The 16239-nt window shown below is 47.0% G+C and overlaps 2 protein-coding genes across 9 annotated transcripts in view; one reads left to right on the top strand and one right to left on the bottom strand.

Annotated features, from left to right (window-relative positions):
- The window catches only part of TCTN1 (tectonic family member 1), a 29974-nt gene extending 21878 nt beyond the window's left edge, over positions 1–8096 (top strand). Inside the window, exons 12-15 of one of the 4 annotated variants that reach the window (XM_070386176.1) lie at positions 1650–1812; positions 3884–4009; positions 4440–4584; positions 7328–8096. In XM_070386176.1, coding sequence (XP_070242277.1) covers positions 1650–1812; positions 3884–4009; positions 4440–4583 — 433 coding nt within the window. In that variant the 3' untranslated portion in view covers position 4584; positions 7328–8096. Of the gene's footprint in view, positions 1–1649; positions 1813–2913; positions 3013–3883; positions 4016–4439; positions 4585–5001; positions 5139–5475; positions 5616–7327 lie in introns of those variants that run through there. The other 3 variants (XM_070386175.1, XM_070386177.1, XR_011467453.1) reach the window with 3 other exon arrangements.
- HVCN1 (hydrogen voltage gated channel 1) overlaps positions 4054–16239 on the bottom strand; it is a 33314-nt gene continuing 21128 nt past the window's right edge. For 4 of the 5 annotated variants that reach the window (XM_070386180.1, XM_070386178.1, XM_070386181.1 and 1 more), the window contains 3 exons: positions 12146–12250; positions 8353–8584; positions 5928–6351 (listed from right to left, as the gene is read on the bottom strand). In XM_070386180.1, the coding sequence (XP_070242281.1) occupies positions 6023–6351; positions 8353–8584; positions 12146–12250 (666 nt within the window). In that variant the 3' untranslated portion in view covers positions 5928–6022. Of the gene's footprint in view, positions 5888–5927; positions 6352–8352; positions 8585–12145; positions 12251–16239 lie in introns of those variants that run through there. The other variant, XM_070386182.1, reaches the window with a different exon arrangement.

Below are 16239 nucleotides of genomic sequence, written 5' to 3'. Positions count from 1 at the left end.
TACAGTAGGTCCTTGTTAGTTACCTAGCACTTCCCATTTTAATCAAACCTCTGCATCAGCTGATAAGCTCATTAGCATATTATTAGTGGTCATGATTCAAGGGGAAATTGTTAAAACCCTTTTTGCTTATCAGATATGGCAGAGTAAAAATATCAAGGCTTTGTATGTTTTATTTATCTTTTTATTGTCAAACATGTTGAACAGCTCTGTGTGGCTTGTTCTAAAGACAGCACTTTTTTTTTTTTTTAAGACAGCACTTCTTACCTTCATTTTCCCTATCCCAGAGTCCCAGAGGCAATCACTTTCAACTCTTATGGTTGAGTTTTTGAAAATTGGTCCCCAGATCTTTAAATAACCCATATATAGTGCTGCTTCTTGATTTTTTTTGTTTTATGACTTTTGTTTTTTATTTTTTTTATTAGGTATAAAGTTGATTTATAATGTTTCAGGTGTATAGCAAAGTTATTCAGTTATATTCTTTTCAGATTCTTTTCCATTATAGGTTATTACAGCACACTGAATGTAGTTCCCTTTGCTGTACAGCAGATCCTTGTTTATTTTCTTACGACTTTGTTTATTTGAGTTCCCACTATGGGAGGTGAGGATTTGGCTCTTTCTCTCTTGGTCCCTACCCGACAGGCCACTTGCTTCCCATCCTTAGATCTCCCCAGGGTATCTACATCATCATTTTGGTTAGACCAAAATTCACCATTTACATTATTCTGATCGTGTTAGACTAGCATTTCTGAAAGGAGGTTCTGTGGGATACATTCCCATAATGTCAGCATTTTGTGGTTTAATATTTTGGGAAACACCAAATTAAAGTTCAAAACATGATTCCTTACTAAGTAAGCACTTCTCAGAGTCTTTAGTAATGTCAGTGTACTTCAGTGGGGACATGGGTAAGTAATATTTCTCAAATGTTTGGCCATGGAACCCTTCTTGTACAGAGCTTCTCCATGGAATATAGTTTGGGAGACTTTGTTTTGGATTCATCTCCCTGGCTAACCAAAATTTCACAAAGTGAGAGACACTTTAATTTCAAATAATCCCCTTTTTGGAGAGTGAGAAAATAGAATATGTGTATTGTTGAGGAATGTAAAAATAAAAAACACTGCAGGTACAATATTCTATAATCAGAGATATTATGGGTACTAACACTGTATTACGGAGAAGGCAATAGCACCTCACTCCAGTACTCTTGCCTGGAAAATCCCATGGACGGAGGAGCCTGGTGGGCTGCAGTCCATGGGGTCGATAAGAGTCGGACACGACTGAGCGACTTCACTTTCACTTTTCACTTTCATGCATTGGAGAAGGAAATGGCAGCCCACTCCAGTGTTCCTGCCTGGAGAATCCCAGGGACGGGGGAGCCTGGTGGGCTGCCATCTATGGGGTCGCACAGAGTCAGACACGACTGAAGCGACTTAGCAGTAGCAGCAGCAACACTGTATTAAAGTGAGGTATTTGGCAGATGTAACATAAAGATGGCTAATACCTTGAGACAGATGTCCTTGTTTCTTATTTTTAGTACTTTGTGTGTTCTAGAGAAATGTCATAATTAAACATGACCTTGACATTTATTAAGAAAAGAAAAAACTGTAGGTTTGAACAATCACCTCATTTGACCTCATTCTCCTTGCCAAAAGACTGACCAAAGCTCTCACATGTCGGCTGGTGGCGCAGAAGATGAAGAGCCTGCTAAAGGGTCAGGGCTTCCCAGACTACGTGGCCCCTTTTGGAAATTCCCAGGCCCAGGATGTGCTGGACTGGGTGCCCATCTATTTCATCACCCAGACGTCCCATGTGAAGGTAACGCGGGAGAAGCTGAAGGCCACTTGCTAGTGGTCTCCGGCGTGCACCTGCCCCTCTCACTGTGGGGAGGCAGAGGCAGTGGCGAGGCAGGGGGCACCCGTTGAGGGGTGGGTGGCTGTGGGTGGGAGTTCGGACTTTGTTGTCAGATGGGCCTGGATCTTGAATACTGATTTTGCCCCTAGTTAGCAGTGATTCAGCCAGCAATTTTACGGGTTTGAGCCTCTTTTTCCTCATAGCTGTATTACTGCCCTCAGGGCTTGTTGAGAGTTAAAATCGGGTAATATTAATCGTGCCTAGTGGTCACTCTATAAATGGGGACCACTACCAGTCACCATCCTGTTCCTTGTTGGTGTTGTGCAAGGTCTTCTCTAGGTATCATGATATGATAGATGAAGTGTTCTGTTTCAGTAAGACTTCCTCCCATCTGCAGAGCTGTCCCATCCATTGTTCCCTGGTCTATAAAAGCACTCCACCCATGAGAGCTTTCAATTCTAAAGTTCCCAGAAGAGTTTAATGGAAATTGACATCCTACAAATAGGTTCCAGATCACATGTGGTTCTTCTGCCCACCTTTTTCTTTTGTCTCAGCAGTCAGAGTGTGGGCCGGCCCCGTCAGCGGAGGCGTGCTCTCCATCTTTATCCTTTAATTGCCCAGCTTTTTCTTGTCACTGTTTCTTCAGGTCTCTCATTATCTGCTTAGCACATTTATAGCATGGGGACAGTGAGGTGAGGACTAGTTCACTAGCTCCGATCCCACCCTCCCCACTGAGTCCCCAGTAGAGATCCGTGATTACTCAGTTCCTGCGGTTCAGCTAAGTCTTGGCTCAGCTCTGCCGCCTCTGTGAACCAGGCAGATTGCTCCTAGCTTCTTGCAGATGGGTTAAGATGTCCAGTTGTTACTTCTCCCTTAGAAGGGAAGACATAAGTTGTGGCGGGATAGGCAGCAGCATGGACACAAGCACTGCCGGGGTCTGTGCCAGTCAGGAGCTTAGAGGGCCTGGAGCGGGTTTCATCCCAGCCTTCTAGGCAGAGCCGACACGAGGGCATCTGCTGGGCTCAGTTGACACCAGCTTCGTGTTGCATCTTCTCCTAATGACAGGATATTCGCAAGGATTTTTGAGCCTGCAAATTTCTTAAGAGACAGTGCTAAGCCAAGGAATTCCACCCTTGCCTTTTCAGCCGGCACCAAATTTAGCAGGTATGCTAGCTTTGCATGCCCCAAAGAAATGTATTTTTAAAAACTTTTCATTGTGGAAAAATTTCACACATACATACACAAAAATTAGAATACTCCAGTGGAATTCCATCTCCCCATCGGGCAGCTTTAACATGATCACATTTGCCAACTGAAGAAACTGTAAAGACAGGAAAGAGGTCTGGAAGGCCCCCTTCACCCATGTTCCCCTTAGGGCTGAGCAAACAAAGCTCCTGGGGCAGAGGTCTCAGGCCCAGCTTCCAGTGTCCAGGCCTGAACTGGGCAGCTCCACTGTGGCACCAGTGCCCTCGACTGAGAGAGTTAACTTCTTTGAAAACTTAAGACAGCACCTGTATACCCCAAGGTAACATCTTAATTGCCAACCAATGAAATCAGATAAGCGAAAAGAAAGGACGAGAATTTCCTCTAAGTACATTTTAACATGATATGCAGTGAGGTTTAATTCCTGACTATTAAAAATACTGTATTCCCTTTCCTCCTCCCCCCATGCCAACTGCTTTCCTAAAGAATCTCTGAGGTAGATGTAAATGGGTGGGTGCAGTTAGACCTGTCAGGGCCCTGGAGGCTCCATAGTTGGGGGTACAACTCCCAGGTAAGGCTGGTCTCTTTAGAAACAGGAAGGGCTGGAAAAATTATGCTTTAGGTGTTAAAATTTTTTTGGAGCATTGAGTACTTTTAAAATACATGCTGCTTCTAAGCTGTTTTTATCTGAACTTCTAGAGTCTATTCATTCTCTTGTTCAGAACATTTTGTAATATGGGAAACATTTTATAATTAAAACTCTGAACTGCAGATTAAGTTTGACTTAAGGTTGTATAATACTCAAATTGACTAATGGCATATTATTGTACAGGATTCCTGCCAGCTCCCAGTGGCTTTGACGGTAGAAGTGAAGTGGACTAAATACGGATCCTTATTGAACCCACAGGCCAAAATAGTCAATGTAACTGCAAGGCTAATTTCATCTTCCTTTCCTGAGGTAGGCCTAATTTTAAAGATACAAGACACAAGGCCAGACAAAACTCAACTGTGATAGGTGAAATTTATTATTTTGTAAAAAATAATAATTAAACAATCTGAATTCTTAAAACAATTTAGCAGTCACCATTTACTTAGAGGAAAAACCTCCACTGAACAAAATGGTTTTGTTCACATTTGCATTCTTGTTTAGATTTGATCTTTAAAATTCTTGTCAGAATTGAGTTATGAATGACATCAGTGTGTGAGGGACAACCTGAGTGAAAACTGTCCCTCTCCTCTGACGTAGTGACTGATGAGCCCTCCATGTACCTATCAGATTCATGAATGACAGCTACTGGGTGAGGAAGGGCATGGAAGCCGTCCCATCTTTGTTATCCTGATAACACACTGGAGGGCAGGGCTTGCATTATTCTGATTTTGTATTACAGACCAACTCAGGAAATGAAAGGACGATTCTTATTTCCACTGCGGTTACTTTTGTGGATGTGTCTGCACCTGCAGAGGCAGGCTTCAGAGCTCGGCCAACCATCAACGCCAGGCTGCCCTTTAATTTCTTCTTCCCATTTGTTTGATGTAAGTTGTTAAATAAGGAAACTATACCGTATCTGCAAAATTCAGCACGTGTGGGGCCCACAGTCCCTCGGAGACATTCCACTTTATTATAACCCTTGAGATTGCCCCCAGACCAGCACACTTCCTCTCCTCTCACTTCCCTCCTCTTGTCTCCCTTCTGGAATGTCATTCTACTTGGTCTGACATTAGAAGGGGGCATCGTCTGGTCTTAGCCAGTTCCAGTACCCTCAACACATAGGTCATATGTGGAAACTAAGTTGCACTTTTGAGAAGACACGAGGACAGGCCTTCAGGTAGTGCAGGCATTGAGGGTTTATCCAGTTTATTCATCCCCTGCTTTAAAAGTGAGTTATTTAAAAAAAAAAAATGAATTATTATAAAAATATTATTTTTAGTTCGGATTTTCTTCTTTTTCAGGTCCTGCTGAAATGAGTATAAAAATAGCAAATTGTTTAAAATCATGCAAGTAGAGGACAAGGCCTCACAAGGGGATCTTCCCCCAAATGTCATGTTAATTACAGTGGAGTCTTGGCTCTAATTGCCACTTCTGCGCCAGGCACCGGAGCTAGCTTGCTCTCCAGTTAGTGGGCTGGTCTGGGATGCCACCAAGTGATTCCAAGCAGTTGAAGCGGGAAAGGATCTAGTAGGAGGGCCCTAGGGAAGGAGAGAGTTTATTTTATACATTAATTGTACAGTAACTGAGGAAAATGTTGTCAGGTGGCAGAACTAGGTGGAGCCAGCTAAAAGCTGGAGGATGCAGAGGAGGGGGCTGGGTACTTGAGAATGGCCTCCTTGGGGGAAATTGTGGTTAGCTATTTAGAACAGCTTGGACATGTAAAAGACTTCTAGAATGTGTTGATAGCTAAAATAGCTTTCTTTTTTGTTTTTCAGAGTGCTCATATGAAAGGATGTACTAATCCCTCAATATACATGTGAAAAGTGAAAACTGCTAGTAATTGTCCAGCTTGTTCATTTTCAAGCAAGAGTAAAGTGTTCAACATGAGGAAAATATAGTTTATGATACATTTGTTACACAGTGTGGGGTGGGACATTCTCAGTCACACCAAGGAAGAAATAGAGCCTTTAAAAGGCTGTGTCCCCCAGAATCCGAGCCGGCAGCAGTGAGGCAAAGCCATCAAACCAAATCTCTCCCCGACATGGCCCCAGAGGGGCGGCTGTCTTCCTTGTCACAAGCCCATGAGGCAGGTCTTCCCTTTGAGCTGGAGAAGGCGTGCATCTAGTTCACTTCCCCGAGAAGTCCATGCTGTCTCAATAGCTTGTTAAGTCTCTCAATTTCTTGTTCCTGTTATTACAAAAGCAGACAAATAACCGAATTTACCTTCTGAGCCTCCCCAGGCACGTGGCAGTCATGCAGTGAGCCCCAGGCACATACTGGGCCCCAGAGCTGAATGAAAACCACGCTTCTAATGGAAATCACTCAGTCGGGGCCCAGCAGTGACAGCGGAGAGGAGACACTGGAAGAGGGGGTTCCTGGCGGAGCTGCAGGGTGGAGCAGTGCCTGGGCTGAATCTGGAAGGACAAGGAAGGCCTGTCCCAGGGGAGTGGGGCTCTGGGCTAACGGCCCCACGAGAGCAGAGGCCTGGCTGGGAGGGAACAATCTGTAAACGGGGTGTTTTCCCAAGCGCCTTCTTACCTTCTCAGAGCAGCTGAATTCAAGGTGCTGGATCTTGGTGGCCAGTTGTATGTTTATCTGTTTTAACCTTAACAGTTGCCGTTCTGAACGTGTCTTAACTGAGATAATTATCCCTGAAAAATAATGGTGAGGGTCTCCATGATACCAGTTTCTGATTTAACCACTTGGGAAAAAACCCTGCATTCCTTATACATGTATACAGTTGGGAAGAGCAGTGACAAGTAAAACAATCATAGCTTAAAGGCATCATAACTAGGAGGGTCAGGTTTTTCATTTCTGAGCTACTCAGTACCTAGCTGAGACATACTTCTGCGGCTTGCCTGGTGTGAGAAATCCTTAAAAATAATCACTGACCAGATGAGGGTTAAGCTCCTTAAGGGACCTTGTTCATAACATTTCTGCTACTTAGCAGCACTTGCTCAGGAGGCACTAAGTACAAGTCTGGAAATGCTCAAGCTTGGGGCTGTCACTCTCCCCACTTTCTGCCTCCAGGGCTGTGGCCAGTTTAATTGTCAGGCACTAACCTGAACCCTGTTTGGGGCAGGGCTCCCCGATGCCCACACCACAGCGGGGACAGAGCTCCCCAATGCCCACACCACAGTGGGGATGAGGCCTCAAAGCCTGTGCTGCAGTGGGGCTATTCTGCCCCCTTCCAAGTGTGAGTGACCGAGTCTGGACCGTCACCCATGTGTGTGGTGCCCACTAGGTCTGGAAGCAGCCATTCCTGGTTCACAGTGTTCCTGGCTGTCCCACCGAGTCTGGTTTAGCCTATGTTCTGTCACGCTGAAATCTGACAGCAGTGTAATAATGGGCAGTAGCAAGTGCTCCTACGCCTTGCAGCCATTTTTTTTTTAGACAAAATGAATACTTCTCACAATAGTGTGATGTGAAGAGTACTGGGTAGTAGCTGGTTCATGAGTCATTTATAGTCTGTCACAGTCTAGGTACCTCACATAACCTTTGTACACAGTATGTTTCTGTCCGAAAAAAATCAGTTGGCATTAACATCTTCCACATTATCTGAAAAGCTTATTTCCTTTGACAGAACCCAAATAAATGTTCTTAATAGGCTTTACTCTAAATCACTAGGTCTGAACCAGCAGGTTCCAAAGCCCACGTGCCCGACAGAGCCGCTGCACAGGCCCTTACCCTGCCGGGTGGCACCCAACACAGAAGGAGCCTTGGGACTCACTGTGCCTGGCAGGGGACGGGCCCGCCTCTAGCAGGCCTCACTGTTGCTCACTTGGTCTCCTGACAACCACCCATAGCCCATCAGCTTGGGCCCTAGGCCACAGATTCCCAACCTGCTGGACACCGATCACCTGGGAGTGCTTCTCGAACAGACACCCCGCCTGGGCTCCTCTGCACCAGACTCGCCACTTAGAGCGCTGAGGGTGATTCTGACACGGCAGGTCCACGGACAGGTGTTCACTGACGGCTGAACCACTGACTGGTCACTGAGTCCACATAAAATCACAATACAAACAGCTGCTCTGAAACAGAGGCTCCCCACACCAGCAGGGAGTGTGTGAGGAACAGGACCTGTGCCTAAAATCCGGGAAAGCGGTGTTTCCCCCAGCGTGTTCTCCAGAGCCAGAGTCTACAGCAGGCTGATGGGTGTTACTTCCTCCCAAAGTGTCAACTTGGAAAACAGCTACGGTTCTCAGAGCCTTCATCGTGCTCACTCGTGTTGTGATTTTCTCCAAGCTGGCAGAATCTAATGTACTGTGTTTCTCAGCTTCCTTGCTCCCCTCCCTGATGGTTCCCCTCCCAGGGTGGGATGGGGTTTGATAAAACACTCTTCAGGAAACACCTCGCGAGAAGCAAAAGTACTTCGGCAACAGATCAGGGACTGGTCTATCACCCTTTTTATTAACATCTTTAATCATGAAAATAGAGCCGAAAGGAGAAGGGCCCTTCCTCTCAGAGCACATGTGCTGGTGTCAGTCTGTAACCACAGAGGCAGCAGTGGGACACCAAAGCAGACCATTTCATGTTTCTCTTGGCTGCCAGGAGAAGGACTGGGGGCTCTGCGCCCCTTCCAGGCTCTACCCACTGTCCTACCCCCCACCTCCCACCCCCAGCTTCCCGGCTCAGGAGTGCAGGGGACATACCATTGATGATCCGGGCCACCCGCCACAGCCGGAGCAGGATCAGCAGTCCTAGAGCCTCGAATTGATGCTCCCGGAACAGGAGGACGAGGTCGAGGATGAAGGAAATGACCACCACGATGGTGTCCAGGATTTCAAACTTGTGGTGAAAGAACTCCAAGCGGAAGACAAATATTTTAAAGAAAATCTCCATCATAAAAAAGGTTAGGATGGCAAGGCTCATGTAGTGGAACACCTGAAGGGGACAAGGAGACACATGAGAGTAGACGCAGGCTGATCACGGGCTGAGCTGGTTCACACAGATGAGCCAGCTTTGAATGAACCTGCCCAGTCACCAGAGGGAATCCATTCCCTTCACCAATCCCGCATTCCTGCCAGCACCAGGCACTGGTTTTGGGCTCCGACTGTAGCTGGGAACAGCACAGACACTGCTCCCTGAAGGGCAATGGGGCAATGGCACAACTGAAAACATCCACCATCCCCTTTGGCCCAGCAGCTCCACTGCTAGGCATTTATCATACAGCTAAGTTCACATGTGCACAAAGACAGTAAGGATATTTACTGCAGCACCATTTGCAGAACAGACGATTTTCTTCATTATTTGTAGAACAACAGAAATGTTCATTAGACCAGGGTCCTTTTAAAAGCATTACAGTACCTCCCCGTGGAGTACTTCATAGTTGTTCAAAAGACCAAGGCTGACCCATAAGTATTTACTAGAAATGATCACCAAGGTGGGTGATAAATGAAGAGAGTTCCCAGATCTAGATTCATAAATACTAGTCTTCACTAAAGTAACCATTTCCATTCTGGGGCAGGGAAAGTATGAAGAGAGCTGAGACATCATCCTGGCCCAAAGAGGCTCACAGTGACCAAATCTGGGACCATTTGAAACTGAACACTGAAAAGAATGACTGTGTTTTTGTGATACACACTAAGAAAGGCAATGCCAAAGAATGCTCAAACTACTGCATAATTGCACTCATCTCACACGCTAGTAAAGTAATGCTCAAATTCTCCAAGCCAGGCTTCAACAGTACACGGACCGTGAATTTCCAGATGTTCAAGCTGGATTTAGAAAAGACAGAGGAACCAGAGATCAAATTGCCAACATCCACTGGATCATCAAAAAAGCATGAGAGTTCCAGAAAAACATCTGCTTTATTGACTATGCTAAAGCCTTTGACTGTGTGGATCACAACAAACTGTGGAAAATTCTTGAAGAGGTGGGAATACAAGACCACCTGACCTGCCTCCTGAGAAATCTGTATTCAGGTCAAGAAGCAACAGTTAGAACCTGACATGGAACAACAGACTGGTTCCAAATCGGGAAAGGAGTACGTCAAGGCTGTGTTTTGTCACCCTGCTTATTCAACTTATATGCAGAGTACATCATGAGAAATGCCAGGCTGGATGAAGCACAAGCTGGAATCAAGATTGCTAGGAGAAATATCAATAACCTCAGATATGCAGATGACACCACCCTTATGGCAGAAAGCGAAGAACTAAAGAGCCTCTTGATGAAAGTGAAAGAGGAGAGTGAAAAAGTTGGCTTAAAGCTCAACATTCAGAAAACTAAGATCATGGCATCTGATCCCATCACTGCATGGCAAATAGATGGGGAAACAATGGAAACAGTGGCAGACCTTATTTTGGGGGGCTCCAAAATCACTGCAGATGGTGACTGCGGCCATGAAATTAAAAGATGCTTACTCCTTGGAAGAAAAGCTATGACCAACATAGACAATATATTAAAAAGCAGAGACATTACTTTGCCAACAAAGGTCTATCTAGTCAAAGCTATGGTTTTTCCAGTAGTCATGTATGGATGTGAGAGTTGGACTATAAAGAAAGCTGAGCGCCAAAGAATTGATGCTTTTGAACTGTGGTGTTGGAGAAGACTCTTGAGAGTCTCTTGGACTGCAAGGAGATCCAACCAGTCCACCCTAAAGGAGATCAGTCCTGAGTGTTCACTGGAAGGACTGATGCTGAAGCTGAACTCATTTGAAAAGGCCCTGATGCTGGGAAAGGTTGAAGGCAGGAGGAGAAGGGGACACAGAGGATGAGATGGTTGGATGGCATCACTGACTCAATGGACAGAGTTTGAGTAAACTCTGGGAGTTGGTGATGGACAGGGAAGCCTGGCGTGCTGCAGTCCATGGGGTTGCAGAGTCAGACAACACTGAGCAACTGAACTGAACTGATAAAAGGATACTGACTAGTCGATGTAGAAGGAAAGGTATGATTAGAAATCACTGGTTTGCAAGCCAGTGTGTTCACAGACTCACGCAATGATCATCAGTGGATGCTAACTGGGGAAGAAGTTTGTATGATGTTGAAGTGTCACCATGTGGATTATATACAACTGCAAAGGGAAAAGTGCCCCTGGACAGTGCAACAGCTCAGCATTTACAACCTGAATCAAGTGATCCAGCAGACTAATAGTGGGTCCCTGGCCCAAGGTGCCATGAGATTTAAAAATAAAAATAGCCCACCCTTGAGGAACTCTTGCTTTTTAAGCCTCTTGACCTAACCTGTGTTGTACGGGAAACAGAATAAAGGAACAGGGTGGTTCAGATGGTAAAGAATCCACCTGCAATGCAGGGGACCTGGGTTTGATCCCTGGGTTGGGAAGATCCCCTGGAGAAGGGAAAGGCTACCCACTCCAGTATTCTGGCCTGGAGAATTCCATGGACTGTATTGTCCTTGGGGCACAAAAAGTTGGACACAACTGAGCGACTTTAACTTTAAAAGAGCTCAAATATAATGTCAGAAATCTAGTTTGCAAAAAAAAGCACTATGAACGAGGAAATTTGAATGAAAACTGGTTATTAGATATTATGGAATTATAACTTTTTTAGGTGTAATAATGCTATTATGGTTCTATAGGAGAAAAACCTCATTCTTAGGCATTGTTGAAGTACTCAGGGATGAAGTGTCACGATGTCTGACTTTAAAATGGTCAAAAATATATGGGCATGTTTGTGGGTATGTATATAAAGAAAGCAAATACAGAAAAATGTATGTTTGCCATTTTTCATAATAAAAAGTAAAGAAAAAAGGCACAAGACATTGAGCATAGGTGGTAAGTTACTGATGCTATTAAACAGTAGAGGGAGAGAAAAGATTATCCATCTATGGGAGGACTCAAGTGTCACAGAAGAGAACATTAACGACTGCCTTGGTCAAAGGGGCCACGAGTAGGAAGGCGGTTTAATGTTTTCTTCCTGTCCTTTTGCTGGTTGAAAAGACACTTATGCACAGTCCACTGAATTTTTTTTCAAAGGGTGTGGGGAGATGTTTTTTAGCCCCTGGCCTCCTCCCAGTTACCGGTGATAGGGTCACAGAATGCACCCACTGCCCTCTGGATGACTGTCTGGGATGGGCCAGGCGGTAACTGTGAATCAGGGAATGAATGGTGGGCGTGTCCCCCCAGTGGCTCCAGCACAGGGACCACGTCAGCATGTTGACAGGAGGACAAACAGCCCGCCCTCTGGGGAACGGGAAGGAACCCTTCTCTTGGTTTGAGAATCAGTGACAGACTCCAGCTCAGTGTCTTGGACAGCTCAAGATGCAAGCCTGCAAGCCATCAAATGACCTGAGGCATCCTGCTTGTAGGGAACTCATATCTACAACCAAAAAAGGAAGACATGTGCTCTACTCTTTGACTGAAAGCACCCCATCAAACTACTCTCAGAGAAGCCCTGGTTGATTCTCTGCGGGTGCTGCCCGCCTCTGCCCACCCTCAGTGCAGGTAACAAGAGTGAACCATGTTAAAGGGCTGTGGACACACTACCTTGGGGGCATAGTTATTCTTGTCGGGCTCGATGATCTTCAGGTCCAAAACGAGCTCTGCGAGCACCAGGAGGGCATCCAGGACGACCAGGCAGATGATGATAACCTGTGGACCGACGGAAGAAGCAAGAAACCATGAGACCTGAACAGGGACCTTCCTTCCATCTCTAAGGGCTGTTAACACCTGGGTGTCAAGGATGGGAGGCCAGTTGCCCACAGCAGCTCCAGCGCCCTCTCAGGAGGCCTGCTGGGGGCCGGCTCCTCTCACTGGAGCCCCTCCTTCCAGTCCAGGGCCGTGCCTGTCCTCCTAAAGCCTCCGTGCAGCTCACTGACTGACCCTTGGTCACCACTGGTCTTTCTCTTAACTTGGAAGTTCACTGCTTCTCAGCATCTCTTGAACCAAACTGCTAATGCCTAGATGGCAAAAAATAAGTAGTAATGTTTTTTAAAGCTTTTGTGTTTCTAGTTCTGGGAATTGCTCTTGCCAGGGTACACCCAGAACAGAGGCTCAATAAATAAAACATCCAGCCTCTGACAGCCAAGTTGCAGGAGGATCTCTAGGGACGCCTCCTCCAGGCAGCTGGGTTAGGGTGACATCCACTGTGCCCATCAAACAGCTTCAGACTGGAGACCTGAGGTGCCCACCCCAACCCCATGTGCTCACTGCGGGGGGAGGGGGCAGGGAGTTCTGGGTGTCCTGGGAAACAGAGGAGCTGCTGAGGGAAAGACAATCTCGTGGGATTTGTGACCTGCTGGAGCGGGGAGCTGGGGGGGGACCAGGGTGAAGTGAGTGGGTGGTCTCACCGATGGCGGTGGGGGTGGTCATGGTGACGGAGGCAGTGATGATGGTGAATCGGACAGTGAAGGTGGAGTGGAGGTGATGGCATCTGGGGTGACCACAGGGATGAGGTGGGAGTGATGGAAATGGCAGCAACAGGAGGAACCCCAAGGGGGGGTTCCTCTTTTTTCCCTTGACCCTTGCGTGACCTCTTTCTTCCCTTGAACATACTGGACTGTCAACTTACTTCCCCGGAGGCCTTGCCTCTTACACTGTCAGGCAGACAGACCTTGACCTCTGAGAATTAGTCTGCCGTTATTTTGGCAGTTTCTGCAGTTTCAGGTCGCAATTGAACCAGTTCAGGCCTATAAAGAATGGACTATTAAACTTGGTGACCATTTCGACCTGTAACAATTATGTCACTAAAGTATTTGATAACGTGGTTTATTATTGAAAATTGTATGGCAAAGTGCTCTGTAATGAAATATTCACACAAATCCGAATTCAGTAGCTTAATGAAGACTCAAGCCTCAGACGGCATCTTTCCTTCTTTCCTCGCTCCCTCCCTCCTTGGTTTCATGTTGGAGCTAAAGGGATGTAAGAGCTCATCTAGTCTAGAAGCAAGGGATGGAGATATTAAAAACACACTGGATATTCAGCTGTAAAAAGGAATGGAGTGCTGACGTACGCTACAGTGTGGATGGACCCAGAAAACATTATGCTAAGTGAGAGAAGCCGAACACAAAAGATCACATACGTTGTAGGATTTCATTTACATGACATGTCTGGTAGAGGCGAAAAGTAGATTAAGGTTTGTCGGGGTCTGGGGGTTACGTTTAATGGGTACTGGGTCTCTTTGGGGGTGATGGAAGTGTTCTGGAACTAGACAGTGGTGATGGCTGCACAACATCGTGAATGTACTAGATAAATGCCACTGAATTATCCACTTTACAATGATTCATTTGATCATAAAATGATTTAATTAATTAATTTCACCTCAGTTTTAAAAAGTGATCAAGAGACAGACCCAAGGTCACGAAACCCCAGTGCCTGGGTCCCAACCCTGGCCTCTATGAACGGACCCCTAAGGCTCCAAATCCACCAGTTCACAAGGCAGGACGAGTTCTGAGGGGAGCCACGTCACAAGGGAAAACGCTGAGAATTCAGGGAACTGGGTTAATTGCACATCCTCACTGGAAGTCAGCCACCCCTAGCAGCAGCACCCAGGGGTGCAGGGTGTAGCGGGCTGTGGGGCGGCCAGTCCTGAGCCAGCTCCCGTTAGCCTGGACCTTGGGCACAGGTCTCAGCTCTGCCGTGCCTTGGCGTTAACTCTAACAAGCTTCAGCATCCTTCCGGGGGAGATGGGACTTCGCTGCATTTTCCACCCTGACTGACAATGGCAGCATCGAGGGAGATAAAGTGTGAGGTCTGCTCAGCAGACGGCCTGGCCACGGTCAGCAGGTGATAAAAGTGAGGCTCCTCCCAGCCTTCCTGGCCATGCTCCCCTGCCTGTCTGTGGCTACCACGGAGGCCTGACTCACCCCAAGTTCTCTCCTTTGGTTGGTTGTGCCATCCTGTGAGAAGTGACAACAGTCAACTATATATCATGTCACCTTGGTCACCTCAAACCATGGGAACAGGTGGAGAGAGAGGGCATTCCAGAATCTCTTTTATGTGGATTCTATCTGCACAGATCAAACCCTTGAATCCTTACTCCCTACCCCGAGGTAGCCTCTCTGCTTCCACTTGGGCCCCTCTCCAAACTGCTCATGTCGCTGCCTCCCCACCACACACTTGGACTCTGATGGCTGCCCACTGCCGGTGGGTGGACTTCCAGGGCCTCCGTTCCCACTACTGGATACATACAAGCCCGATGGACCCTTCTCAATTCCTGCAAAGCTGAAGCCTCTTTCCTCCCTCAGGCCCTTTGCAAACAGGGCCCCTCTGCCTGGGAAGCTCCTCCCTTTCCATCCACAGACCTCACTCCTGCCCAGCCTCGTGGTGTCAGGTGAAGTATCACCTGCTCTGCCTCACATCCTCAATCGGGTCTCCCCCACCCTGAGGATCTCTCAGAGCCACCCTGCTCTGCTTCCCTGCAGAGGGCTTCTCTCCACTTGTATCCAGCATCTGTCTGATTTCTGGAATGCCCACCTCTCTACAGAGCACCCATCCTCTGCAAGTGAGGGCAGGGATGTGTCTACCACGCTCACTGCCGTGATCCTGGTGCATAGCAGAAGCTAAGAACTGACTGTTGAGTGAATGAATAAACACCTCTCCTATGCTTTTCCCCAGAGCCACGTGGCCTGGGGGGCCCAGTCAGGAGAGGGGGGACCTCCCCTTGCAGCTGGGAGGAAGCTGGCTCCTTCCTTCTGCTCTTGAAATTGAGGGTTTGGGATTTCAACCCCAACAACATAATACCACATTTCCTCTTCTGTCAGATCTACAGAGGAAAGTGCTGAGCTGCCAGGAGTGCTGGGTTGCCTGCTTTGTTTCTGTAAGTCACACGAGAGTAGGAAAAAAAAAAGACCAAAATAATTCCTTCTCTTTTACTCTGGAACAAAGTCAGTGATGGGAGAGGCAAGGGCTGCTCTACTCTACTTTCAGAAGGGACATCAGCTCCAGGGAGGAGCTGGGTTATCATGGTTGAAGGGGGGTAACCTGCAGCAGGGGCCCCCAAAGAGTTCCATTCTGGGAATTGACAGACTGGGCTGGCAAGAAGCCTCCCGCTTTGTGCTGGGTCTCAGAACATGCTTCCAGATACCTGCTCACCCACGCTGGGGTGGCAGGATAGGGTTCAGACAGGGCTGGCCAGACTCCACTCACGTTGGGACTGACACTGAGCCCTGTAGGAAGTCCTATTCCTTCTGCTACTCTCTGAAGCCTGCGTCTCCCTCTCAGGGTCTCCCCATAACCATACCTAGAGATTGGTGGCGGGTTGGTTATGCCAGGCAGATATTTTCAGCATCACTTCAGAAAAGAAGAGACTCCCCCCACCCCTCAATTTATCCTTTCATTTCCTTTGTGTGTGTAGGGGGTAAATTTTGCATAACTTAACATTTAACATTGCAAAACTTAACATTTTCACTCCTTTACAGTTGGCATAAAGTTCACAGGCCTTAAGTACATTCACAAGGTTGTTCAACCATCACTGGTATCTAGTTCTAGAACATTTTCGTTACCTCAACCGGAAACTACATCCATTGAGCGGTCATTCCCCCTTCCATTCCCTCTACTCTGTTGTCTCTGTGGATGTATGCATTCGAGACATTTCACATGAATGGAATTGCGAGACATGTGGCCTTCTGTGTCTGGCTTCT

This window comes from Bos mutus, chromosome 17 (genome assembly GCF_027580195.1).
Source record: "Bos mutus isolate GX-2022 chromosome 17, NWIPB_WYAK_1.1, whole genome shotgun sequence".
NCBI lineage: Eukaryota > Metazoa > Chordata > Mammalia > Artiodactyla > Bovidae > Bos > Bos mutus.
The sequence above is the reverse complement of the archived record's forward strand: the minus strand, read 5'-3'. Positions and strand labels throughout refer to the sequence as shown.